Genomic DNA, 13,794 nt, shown 5'->3' with positions numbered 1-13,794 from the left:
ATAAAAAAGTATATGTATTTTAAAAATGAAAAGCCTTTGTCTCAGTTAAATATTAAAATGCATGAAGAAGCAAACATTTTAACTATATTGGTAAACCGCCAATTACCAGTAAATACATGTAATACGGTAATATTAGTTTTCTGGACAACAACATAAACAAAAGGCACTGAGTGCACATGCATGCGATGGTGAGAATATTATTTGAATAGTGAAAACACTTCAATTGCCCATCCCTACTATTGATATTATACTTCACATTAGAAACCAATCAAGCACTAGGTATGACATTTCGGATGGATGAATTGTTCCATGTTTTGAATAAATCTGGCCCCCTAACTCTTGCACAAATACTGAGATGATATTTTACTGAAGGTTTGAAATTAAAGCAATTTCTTTTTTTGTGTAGGGTGTTGGGACATTGTGATGAAAGTAATTCAGGGTTTGTTTTTTCTTTGTAATAAATAATGTATAAAAGATGTATAATATGGATAAATCAAATGCTCAGGCATCCAAGCACAACCACTGGGGCCATTAGCATATCTTGTTGTATTCAACTATCATCATCATCAAGATTACATATACAGTGAGGGAAAAAAGTATTTGATCCCCTGCTGATTTTGTACGTTTGCCCACTGACAAAGAAATGATCAGTCTATAATTTTAATGGGAGGTGTATTTTAACAGTGAGAGACAGAATAACAACAAAAAAATCCAGAAAAACGCATTTCAAAAAAGTTATACATTGATTTGCATGTTAATGAGGGAAATAAGTATTTGATCCCCTATCAATCAGCAAGATTTCTGGCTCCCAGGTGTCTTTTATACAGGTAACGAGCTGAGATTAGGGGCAGTCTCTTAAAGGGATTGCTCCTAATCTCAGCTCGTTACATGTATAAAAGACACCTGTCCACAGAAGCAATCAATCAATCAGATTCCAAACTCTCCACCATGGCCAAGACCAAAGAGCTGTCCAAGGATGTCAGGGACAAGATTGTAGACCTACACAAGGCTGGAATGGGCTACAAGACCATCGCCAAGCAGCTTGGTGAGAAGGTGACAACAGTTGGTGCGATTATTCGCAAATGGAAGAAACACAAAATAACTGTCAGTCTCCCTCTGTCTGGGGCTCCATGCAAGATCTCACCTCATGGAGTTTCAATGATCATGAGAACGGTGAGGAATCAGCCCAGAACTACACGGGAGGATCTTGTTAATTATCTCAAGGCAGCTGGGACCATAGTCACCAAGAAAACAATTGGTAACACACTATGCCGTGAAGGACTGAAATCCTGCAGCGCCCGCAAGGTCCCCCTGCTCAAGAAAGCACATGTACAGGCCCGTCTGAAGTTTGCCAATGAACATCTGAATGATTCAGAGGAGAACTGGGTGAAAGTGTTGTGGTCAGATCAGACCAAAATCGAGCTCTTTGGCATCAACTCAACTCGCCTTGTTTGGAGGAGGAGGAATGCTGCCTATGACCCCAAGAACACCATCCCCACCATCAAACATGGAGGTGGAAACATTATGCTTTGGGGGTGTTTTTCTACTAAGGGGACAGGACAACTGCACCGCATCAAAGGGACGATGGACGTGGCCATGTACCGTCAAATCTTGGGTGAGATCCTCCTTCCCTCAGCCAGGGCATTGAAAATGGGTCGTGGATGGGTATTCCAGCATGACAATGACCCAAAACACACAGCCAAGGTAACAAAGGAGTGGCTCAAGAAGAAGCACATTAAGATCCTGGAGTGGCCTAGCCAGTCTCCAGACCTTAATCCCATAGAAAATCTGTGGAGGGAGCTGAAGGTTCGAGTTGCCAAACGTCAGCCTCGAAACCTTAATGACTTGGAGAGGATCTGCAAAGAGGAGTGGGACAAAATCCCTCCTGAAATGTGTGCAAACCTGGTGGCCAACTACAAGAAACGTCTGACCTCTGTGATTGCCAGCAAGGGTTTTGCAACCAAGTACTAAGTCGAAGCGGTCAAATACTTTTTTCCCTCATTAACATGCAAATCAATGTATAACTTTTTTGAAATGCGTTTTTCTTGATTTGTTTGTGGTTATTCTGTCTCTCACTGTTAAAATACACCTACCATTAAAATTATAGACTGAACATTACTTTGTCAGTGGGCAAACGTACAAAATCAGCAGGGGATCAAATACTTTTTTCCAATACTGTATTGATTCTGCATGCTTTGCATCCTATCTTTGTGCTAGAGGGGTTCAAATCAAATCTATAAGCTTCCCGCAGTTCAAGAGTGTATTGGACATTTTTTTTTTTTTTTAATAATAATAATAATAAATGCAATTACAAAACACATATAGTCATGCAAAAAACCGCGCCAAAATACTGAGAAATCAGTCACTGTTTTCAACAGCAACACAGAACATCTACTACTGTGATAAGTGAGTGAGAAATGAGCAGAATAACATCGTAAGGCAATCAACAGCAATAGATGTTAAAACGTATTGATTATTGTGCAGCTGCAGAAAAGAGTAGATGAGAAACAGCCATGTAATTTTAATATTGCAGTTATCCTCCTCACATTGAAGTATGGTGAATAGCATGCCTCACATTAAAACATATTGGTGGTTAGAAGCTTGTATAGGACAAATACAACAGCTATGAATTCAGGCCCCTTGGAGCCTGTGGTGTTAGATAACTTGTAGACATCCTAGGTTTCATCCTCATTGCAATTTCCATGTCCGCTTTGTTTTGTTTGTCACCAGGACAGTGAATCCTGGACTAGTAACCAGATACACATACACAGGTAACCTAAACCTAGGCAGGCAGCAGTCACAAAACAGGGAGGGTTAGGGACTGGGCTCAAAACAAGCATTTTTTTTGCAAGTACCTTTGATGGGATGGCTTTTTCCTGTCATGTGACAAAATGGCAGGAGATGACCAAAACATTGGGGAAGTTTAAAACAAAGAAACATAGAAAATAAATAGATAAATAAAAATCAGGAGAGGAAAATGAAGAGTGAATACAATGCAATGATGATATGAAGTGGAAGCAAAGACAAAAACACAGATGTGTTAAGTAAAAAATAAATAAATGTGCTTAACAAAAATAAATGGCACTTGTATCTAGACATGGAGCAATTAAACATTTAGATTGTATGTTGCCTTTTTTCCATGGAAGTCAAAATGATTTCAATGTCAAATGATGTCAAGGTATACATTAGAGCTCTGTAGCTCTAATGGAGGGAAGAAAATAAAAAGCGTTTTGGGAGTTATTTCTATAATGCTCATCTCCAGTTTCATAGCTTCAGATTCAGCTTCTGTTGCTACATCTGTCTCAAGTCCCAAACCTGTTCAATTGTCATGCTAGAATGGAATTCCCTGGTGTCTTCTTACTTAAGCACATTGAGACTTGATGATTATTCTACAAATGCCAGTTCGGTGAAATTACAGCATGTGCAAAGCAGCTCACTTTGCAATTAAAGCTGCCATGTAAACTGACAAAGCAGTTGTGATCATGAGGTTGTCTTTTTGCAGTGGGCTTGTATGATCTCAATCTTGGGAAAACAGAATTCAATAATAAATAAAAAAAAAAAAAAACACAAAGTCATGTGCTCACAATGTGATCATGTCCCATGGACCAGAACTCTTGCAAGATTTACCCCAACAGAAACGAATTTTGTTCCAGTATTTCTTTGACAATTGACAATTTTTGACAAAAAAAAGAAGAGCAAAACGCAGCCAGGTGAAATCTGACGCTTCTCCACTGTCAGCAAACATTTCCTATACGTCAACTGATCTGCCAGGACACGTTCCCCTGGGCCGAGAGGTAAAACTTCCATCCTCAGCCCTCTCCCCCACTCAAGCCCACATACGCTGTGGATGTATCTCAGTAAAGGGCTTCGTGTCCAGAAACACCTACCGGTTCCATGTTTTGAAGGCGTTGCTTGCCCTTTTGAAGAGATACCCCTCCATGGCAATTCCATTGTCTGCATCCACATTGTACTCCAGTTTGGTGTCGTCATTCGAGAAGTCCTGAGAGAGGAAAGGTGCTGCAGTGAGACCACATGAGTTCAGCAAAGCACATGAGCACAGGTGATTGCACACACAAGACCTGATCTGCAAGATTTCTTCCACTACAATGTGAACCTATCCTGATACCCTCAAGGATGGCCATGATTTATCGAGTGAGTGTTGTTTTAAAGTCAACCCCCTTGTTTGCCACACTTTGGAGGACATCACAGACAGCAGAAGTACAAGAAACACTGATGTTAACATCGGCAAGGAACAATGACACGGCCAGAGAAGTTATCCTTTGGGTGACTTTACAGAACACGCATATAATGCTTGGAAATCAAATTAAGAAAACAAAAGCCGCTGACCATTTTTATTCAGGTTATTTTAACTACTTCAAACATCTCCTTTCAGTCCCTGTAGGTTTGTATACAGGGAGGACTAGGAGTGCAGTGCCAGGATCAGCTAAACAGGAGTGTGTGATGTCAATTGTCCATTTCCCTTCATTCATCATCTTTGCCCACTGTTAAGTTTAATGCAATCCACTTGGGGACTAAGTGTGTTTACTTTGTCAATGACTACTCCTTTTAATGTGAACCTGAACTATACTGGAACTAGCACAGTAATATAATACTGTCATGGGATCCACTGTGTGCAACGGACAATGCTTTGGTAACACACTTCTAATGACACATGAAACCACAGATTTCACTCCAAGGGGAAATGCTAATTTCATGGGCATGTCTTTGTATCTCTATTGCTGTAGTTCTGTAACCCAACGTTTTCTAGCATTCAAGTTCCATGACTGCCTCAAACAAATTATTTCCTCCCACTAGCTCTCTCACCACAATCCTGTCCAAGTACCTCGGTGCGTCTTCACAGTGAAGTGAGAAAGGAGAGAGTTTCAGCTTCCTACACACAGGAAGTAGAGTACGGTTACCTCCTCTGGAAGCTTCTATTTGAGACCCCTCACCAGTATTAGGCTGCAGCGGGCTTTCTTTAGGAAGTGCTTTGCCTTCACAGAATGTACACTAAATATTACATAAATAAGTAATAAACATAACCCAAATGGGGAATGTCTCTTTGGTTACTGAAAAACCTCAGGATTACTTCAGTAAAATGTGCAAGTGAACGGTGGGGTTTCTTTGTATAATTAAAATGTCAATAACAAATTTAGAATATTTGTTCTATTATTAAAATATTCTAGATACCCCCAAATAGTACAACAAAGTTTGTTAGCTCTATTGCTTTGTCCTTCTCCCTGTTTTTGAAGCAGATTCTGGGTCCTGCCACTTTGTTGGTAGGATTAAAAATCAAATGAGTGGGAGGAGGAATTATAAGAAAAACAGCCCTGCCTGCACAATAATACCAGCATGAGGATTTAACTGGGGAATGTGCTCAGATGCATTTTACCAGGATAAGATTCGATCACTGAAAGCCTTTAATAACTGCTCCTTACAGTGCCATAAGCGTTTCTGAACAATACAGACTCTTACCAAGCACGTTACTGTGTCCTATTCTCTCTTTGAATAAGGGTCCCAGATTGCTTGTTTCTCTTGCGTTTTAAGCACATTTGTGTCTAGTAGTGTTAATATACTGGCCGTATTATCTTCCATGCTGAACCAGTTTGTGGGAACGGTTTATTTTGGCGGCTGAAAGTGTACAAATAAGATAGACAGGTCTGGACCTGCAGGTTAAGCATGACTGGCATACCCACGAGAGGCGAAACGCATTGTGGGTAACAACAGCGGGTCCCAAGCAACTTCACACTGCGGACAGGCTATTTGTGGTATTAAAGTATCACGGACCACCACAACATTGACTGTATAGCCAACACTGCATTTAAATACATCTATGCACTCCTAGCCAAGAAAAAAATGCAAGTGGGAACCACTGGGTTAGAACAAACCATTACTCTCACAAATTCCAGGCCTGTTTTGTGTTTTTAATTTTACTTAAGTAAAGGAGCTGATTTTCATATTCATTTTGAGGAACGGTTGCAATCTTACACTTAGTGTAGCTTATTAAGTCTTAAGTCTTAAGATAAGTCTTATATAGTGGTGTTATTCACATTCTTCCAAATTCTTTTCTAGATAATCTTTGAACTCAGACAGTCACAACATCCTTCCTGCTTGGCTACTACAGTTTTGTCAATGTGGTATTCAAAGTGACAATATAATTCTATATATTCTAAATATAACAGATGTTTGCAACAAATCACAAAATGCTTCAAAATGAATATGAAATGTCAAACTTCAAAGACAAATGATGTATGTCCACCAATAATTTTCTGTTTACACGTATAAAAGCTATTGCCAATCTGAAAATCAAACTTTTCATAATTAAAGATAAGGGGATATAAAAACAATAATACAAAGTAAAAGTTAAGATACATAAAAAGCTACCTACAGCTGTTGAGCTCCAAGCACAAAAGCACCGGACATCTGGAACTGACTCAGACTCTGTCACCTAAAAGTTTATATTAGAACAAGGAAAACTTGTTTGGCCGAGGCTTACTGGGAGAAAAAAGAAAAAAAAAAAACGTACCACTGATGGGAACACCCACGTATAACTGACCAAGAGTAAACGTTAGGTGAATCTACTCCATAAATGCACACACTCACACACACATGGCCCTCAGCTCTAATACTCTACAGAGTGCACTTCCAGTTTTGCTTCAACACACATGTCATCACCTCCTCTTCAGGGCAAACACTTACCAGGTACCACACATAATGAAACCTGCTGAAGATTTTCATGCTGTCGTCGTCCTCTTTTTTTTCTTTCTTTTTTTTATGTGGGTTAGGTTATTCCAATTTAAGCAGCAAACTGAATAAACAAATTAAGAGTGCTAGCCTAATAGGTCTCTTCTGTTCAGGGCATCTCAGCTACAGCCGCAAGGCAAAGCTCCTTAGATCCTCTCCCAGTGTATAGTCTGTACACAAGCTGGCTGCATGTCTATAGACGAGCTCTGACCGCTGCTAGTCGCGGTGTGTCACAGGGCTTCCCTGACAAGGCCATGTTACTGTAGCACTGCCGGGGGCAAATGCTGCTTGAATGTAGCTCCTCCTCTCCCTGCACTGCTCCTTGCTTTAAACGGAGCAGCGCGAAGGTCAGCGCTGTGTGTAATGAGCAGCCCTACTCTCCGGCTCCGAGCAGACATTCAGTCAATACTGGGAAGCTCAAGTTGTACTCAATAGTGCAGGTTAGAATAACGCAGTGCTTCATGGAATGGAAGGCTTCAGCAGTGTAGCATTAAAGATTTATACTGCAATGTGCCGTTTAAACACTTTTACATGCATCCATTTTAAAGGATCAGGCTGAGCTCTTGTTGTGGTAGGATTCCTATAGATGTCAAGCTATAATAGGAATTATACATGTTGTGGACAAAAGGTTGCTTTGTTTTTGTTAGTGTTTTTAAAACAATAGCAAAAAAAAAAAAATGCTGAGAAACGATTTTGATTCACACAGAATGTTAATCCAGTGATTGATAATATGAAAATGAATGGAAAGGTTCATACAATATGCATTAACCTAGCATTACTCAGTTCTGTGATTTAGGAGAGAACATGTTTAGACAAGTTCAATTGTGTTGACAATTCTTGCCTACTCGTCCAAACCCTTCACCATTTTACATAGCATAACATATATAATAAAATCAGACTAAAGCTTAAAATCTCATTCTCCACAACTGTTAAAATATTGTAAATTTAAACAAGATCACTAAAATAACAATGCCAATAAAGATAAGATATCCTTATTTTTTGGTCTTAACACCAAAAGTATACATTTTCATTTAAAATGTACTAAATCTACAATATACCCAGAAAACCGAGAATGGATAGCTGGAAAGTCTAAACATTCACAGAACCTATCGTTGACATTTCACCTTGCCTTATTAAACAAAAGACAATAATAAGAGATCAAAAAGCTTACCTGCAGAGCAGCCTGAGAGTAGCAAGGAGAGGAGAAAGATCAGAATATAAATTGCAGATACCAGGGCAGAGAGTGCGAGAGAGAGAGAGAGAGAGAGAGAGAGAAAGACTGCATAAAAATAGCATCCTGCACAGAGAGGGGAGGGTCAGGCAGACAGACGGAGCCCTGAACATGAGCACTCAAGGGCAAGGAGATGTTAGTACAGACATTACTGGAGCTTAAGGGAGTACTGCACTGTGAACATCAGCCCTGGCCTCTCTCTGCTCACGTTTACAGACGAGTGGTAGAAACACATAGCCTTACTTTCACCCCTTCTAAAAGCCTGCAATAAGAGGCTTGCCAAAAGTGCTTCTGTGAAACCCATTTTATATATACATTTTTAATTATTCATACAGAAACTAGTTCTCACTCGTATCTAGCGACATTAATTAATTGAACAATACATTACAGACATGCACCTCTTTTTGTGGGTGTTCCCATTTCCCCAGGGGTCAGAACCAGAGGACATCTGACCCAGTCCTGGCTGAAAAGCAACACTGGAGCAGGGTGGTAATGGATCTCACCTGTCCTGTAAGCAAGCCTTCCTCATACTGCCCCTCGCACATTAATAATACATGACAATGACTAAGAGCCTACTGTATATCACTCTCTGAGATCATATGACTGACTTGACAATGGATAAGATGACAACATGTTCATTATTCTGATGCTGCTTATACAGAGGCTTACTGATTGTTAATATTTATTTCTTAGCAGACACCCTTATCCAGGGCACCTTACAGTTTTCACAGGAAGCATTCTGAAAACATTCCAAAGGGCAGTCAATACAATTTGTACAAAATATGCTTCTTAGTACAAATTAGATAACAATTACAATTAACAGTTAAACAATTAATTTCTGTCCCTGGTATGTGCTAAGATAGGCATAGGAGAAGTTCCAGTAAAATCATAAAAGTGCTAAAAATACATAAGCAGTACATATATTACATGAGAGAGCTGTGCAAAGACAACACTGATGCTCCCACTTCTACTGTCCTTAACTAACTGACAGCTAATGCCTTATATTAGCATATTTAAAAGCTTCACAATTCTATAGTAGAAGTTCTAAAAACTTCCTCCCATTTGTGAAACTCATCTATATACTACACTCACCTAAAGGATTATTAGGAACACCATACTAATACTGTGTTTGACCCCCTTTCACCTTCAGAACTGCCTTCATTCTACGTGGCATTGATTCAACAAGGTGCTGAAAGCATTCTTTAGAAATGTTGGCCCATATTGATAGGATAGCATCTTGCAGTTGATGGAGATTTGTGGGATGCACATCCAGGGCACGAAGCTCCCGTTCCACCACATCCCAAAGATGCTCTATTGGGTTGAGATCTGGTGACTGTGGGGGCCAGTTTAATACAGTGAACTCATTGTCATGTTCAAGAAACCAATTTGAAATGATTCCACCTTTGTGACATGGTGCATTATCCTGCTGGAAGTAGCCATCAGAGGATGGGTACATGGTGGTCATAAAGGGATGGACATGGTCAGAAACAATGCTCAGGTAGGCCGTGGCATTTAAACGATGGCCAATTGGCACTAAGGGGCCTAAAGTGTGCCAAGAAAACATCCCCCACACCATTACACCACCACCACCAGCCTGCACAGTGGTAACAAGGCATGATGGATCCATGTTCTCATTCTGTTTACACCGAATTCTGACTCTACCATCTGAATGTCTGAACAGAAATCGAGACTCATCAGACCAGGCAACATTTTTCCAGTCTTCAACTGTCCAATTTTGGTGAGCTTGTGCAAATTGTAGCCTCTTTTTCCTATTTGTAGTGGAGATGAGTGGTACCCGGTGGGCTCTTCTGCTGTTGTAGCCCATCTGCCTCAAGGTTGTACGTGTTGTGGCTTCACAAATGCTTTGCTGCATACCTCGGTTGTAACGAGTGGTTATTTCAGTCAAAGTTGCTCTTCTATCAGCTTGAATCAGTCGGCCCATTCTCCTCTGACCTCTAGCATCAACAAGGCATTTTCGCCCACAGGACTGCCGCATACTGGATGTTTTTCCCTTTTCACACCATTCTTTGTAAACCCTAGAAATGGTTGTGCGTGAAAATCCCAGTAACTGAGCAGATTGTGAAAAACTCAGACCGGCCCGTCTGGCACCAACAACCACGCCATGCTCAAAATTGCTTAAATCACCTTTCTTTCCCATTCAGACATTCAGTTTGGAGTTCAGGAGATTGTCTTGACCAGGACCACACCCCTAAATGCATTGAAGCAACTGCCATGTGATTGGTTGGTTAGATAATTGCATTAATGAGAAATTGAACAGGTGTTCCTAATAATCCTTTAGGTGAGTGTATATATGTATATACAAGTTTTTATACTACATTTAGAATATAACAGAAATGAATAAACACGTTATGAATCTGCATTTTACACACAGGTTGATCCACATCTATAAATATATTGAAGGCAACCCTGCTCTACAAATATGACTATTTCAAATGATAATAAACCCTTGTTCTTTTATGCTCAAGGCACAATGCACAGTGACCCGTGTATTGCATCAGGATGAATCCTTTTTGGTTCTGAATCCCAATAAAAGATGCTCTGAAGGATAGAGAGCGAGAAGCTGCGCGTGTGTATAGGCAAGGAAAGGAAATGCGCAGATTGCCATGAAGAGTTTAAAAGAGAAGTGGGCAACTTAATACTTTCGCTTTGTACTCCAGGGCACTTTTATCCGACACCCACGGGACCGCACCGAACCCTGATGAGAAGCTTTGCTGTTTTGACAGACATCCGGTAAAACTCACTTAAAGAAATGTTACCATTGGAGAGCTGTTCCACTACAATATGCGAACAATCACACCACTGCTGACTATGTGCCAAATCACATGGCTGAGTGCATGAAATTCGTCTAGCAGTAGTTCTTGAGTCATTAAGGTATATTTTACATGTGACTAGATGACTAAATTAAGCCGAACAAAGCCTCAGTGACAAGGGAAATGGAGAACACACTGCTGGATTCTTAGCCTATTGGGTACATATTAAGGATGCCCCTCCTTGCACAATCTAACCATTGTCTCAGGTCAAGGCTGTGAACATGCACAAATCACAGTTCCATATATTGAGGTGTGAAATGGGCAGATATGAAAAGCACTTACCTTCTGTTGGATGGTGGAGTGTTTCTGCTCCATGTCCCGCTTCTCCTTAGCAGCATCGATCACCAGTTGGTCCAGCTGCAAGAAAACAACAGCCACCTTTTTATACATCCATCTACATAGAGTCAGCAGAACTGAAGAAAACACTAAAAGCAGTTGACAGGTAAAGAGCTAGACAGATAGACATCATACAAGCACTTATATATATATATATATATATATATATATATATATATATATATATATATATATATATTTTGTGTGTGTGTATACACATTCACATACGTATGTCACACATTTATATATAAATAATACAGATATGAATAACAACAACAACAAGCATCTTCCTTATGGCACTCATTTGGTTTCTGGTAGCTTTGTCTGTCACTATATTTTGTGATTTGTTTTAAACAAAAACAGACCGCAATGGTTTTTTAACTCATATAAAATTTTGATGCATAGCCCAGTCTGGACACGTGTGATTTTTAAAGGTCAACCTAAAACTTTAAACTCACCTATACTATACTTAATGCAATGATGATACATGGGTCATTTGACACCAGAAAAGCCTGTACAGCCAATATATCAATTCATTCCAATGTTTTGCATTTTTCACTTCTTTTTATATGAAATCATCTACATACACTCAAACACACAGAAAATGAAAACATGAAGGCTTTTTATGTATTTTCAGCCTCACTCAGGTCAAATTAGAATAAATATTTAGAAAAAATATAATTGGATTCCAGCTCAGAAAACTGAAAGCCTGCCAGGTTTGTGATACCATCATGTGTAGGAAATGTTTACCCGGTTCTGCCCAGTGGCACATAATTTTTCTGTATGTATCTTAAGCACCTGGAATTCATCTCCAACAAAGTTTCCAGTTTTGAGAAAAAAGGAGTCACCTGCTGTGGATTAACCACAAAAATAAAGCTCTGCTGGATTTCCCCTGAAGAGGGGCTTACCATTTAAATTTCAAAAGTGAAACAAAGTTCTCCAACAGAAAGCAATTGTGGGAGTTGTAACACAGATTTTATTTCAGGAATGGTTACAACTATAAACTAAAACACATTAAACCTCTTTCCTTTTATTTTGAATCAAATCAATTTATGTTTACAATGTCATATTTTTTGTAATTTTTCCTCTCATGGCAAAACACAAACCCTACTCTTTTTATCAACCATGTATTTTCATTCTCTTCAACAGGATGACGTAACTATACAAAGATTTCAGCCTCACTTTTAGGCAAAAAACAATGTATATTCCCAAGTACATTTGTCCTTTTTTCTATAGGAAATTTGAACTTATCTTACATATAATCTTACATACTTCCTGCATTATGATGTTCCTAACACTGTAATGGGTCAAAAGTGATCCTCATTCATTTCAGTCTATTTTAAAAACAAAGTTAGATAAGCTCAAATATAGATTTGTTTACCATCTATACAAATATGTAGCTAGCGACTGCGTAATAAAAAATGATAATAGTCTCAACTACTGTTTACTTGGAAGTTTAGAGCTACCCAAGCATTTTAATTCCCCCTTCCTAGATCTCTAACTCCAAGGTGAGACAAAAGAAGTGCGAACCTGCTGGCAGCTTTTCCACACTTCCCGACACAAGCTCTGAAGTTTCTTCAACCTCATTGTGCAGTATTTTCGTCCCTCAAGGTGCCATTAACTGAATATTAAATATCAGAGTCCGTCCTGCATCCTTTCCAGTCAGCTGCTTTTTACCAACTGTCATGCTCTCAGCATGAACCGTCACTGACTTCATGAAAATCCCAGAATCGGAATTCCCTTCCAGTCTCTGCTTCCTATGAAAACACACTTCTGCCTGACGCAGAAGACTTCCTTTTTCTATCTTGAGACAAAAACAGCACGAGCACATGCTTACACTAAACAAGGAAAAGCAAACCAGCACAGACACTGGGTAACGTATTATTACCAAGAAAAATAAATAAATAAATAAAAAATCTGGATCTGGTGAAACAACTGGTCAGATTGCCACTATATTTAAACAGTCTCTCACATACGATAATTATCTCACTGCTTGCCTCAAGGCTTTACTGAAATAGTTATCCAGGGTTTACTGAAAATTGCCCGGCAAGAAATCCACTTTCATCTAATCAAATAAGTAAAGCAGAGTAAATGCCTAAAACCCCTTAATTTTAGACTTGTTGGTTAACTTGTTGGTTAAACAGATGGCATGATGGAGGGAGACTAGTAATGAGTGAAATGGGATATAATAAGAACAGTGTAACCTGCTTCAGTGCACTGAAATTAAATTAAATTTTAGGGGACTAAAATGGGTTCTCAGGGAAAAGCTGAACAAAACAAAGCCCACAGGAAAACTACATGAAGTAATAATACAGACTTATGACATCACTATTCCAGTTTCATAACATGACACCATATTTACAAAATACCAAATAAAAATCAGCATTATCACACAAAGGCTTTTTGTTATTTTGTTAACCAACTACACGCACAACATTAATTCCTAGGGCCATAAATGTCTTCAGCCATCTGCTAATTGTGGACAGATGGAAAGATCCTTTTGGTTCAGTGTGTTTTTCCATAATAAGAAATAATGTAAGAATGCAGAGTGGGAGTGGAAGGTTCATTGTTTTTTCATTTGCTTTGAATAAATGCGTATAAAAAGATGAGATAAGTAACTGAGCTTATTGTATTGTAGATAGCTGACTTTGT

General features: G+C 39.2%; 1 protein-coding gene across 2 annotated transcripts in view; it reads right to left on the bottom strand.

Annotated features, from left to right (window-relative positions):
* The window catches only part of LOC136753270 (arf-GAP with coiled-coil, ANK repeat and PH domain-containing protein 2), a 60,266-nt gene that overhangs the window by 14,375 nt on the left and 32,097 nt on the right, over positions 1 to 13,794 (bottom strand). For both annotated transcript variants that reach the window (XM_066709236.1, XM_066709237.1), the window contains exons 9-10: positions 11,089 to 11,163; positions 3,888 to 4,000 (exon numbers count right to left, since the gene is read on the bottom strand). In XM_066709236.1, the coding sequence (XP_066565333.1) occupies positions 3,888 to 4,000; positions 11,089 to 11,163 (188 nt within the window). The remainder of the gene's footprint in view (positions 1 to 3,887; positions 4,001 to 11,088; positions 11,164 to 13,794) is intronic.

The sequence above is a fragment of the Amia ocellicauda genome, chromosome 7 (assembly GCF_036373705.1).
Source record: "Amia ocellicauda isolate fAmiCal2 chromosome 7, fAmiCal2.hap1, whole genome shotgun sequence".
Classification (NCBI taxonomy): domain Eukaryota; kingdom Metazoa; phylum Chordata; class Actinopteri; order Amiiformes; family Amiidae; genus Amia; species Amia ocellicauda.
The sequence above is the reverse complement of the archived record's forward strand: the minus strand, read 5'-3'. Positions and strand labels throughout refer to the sequence as shown.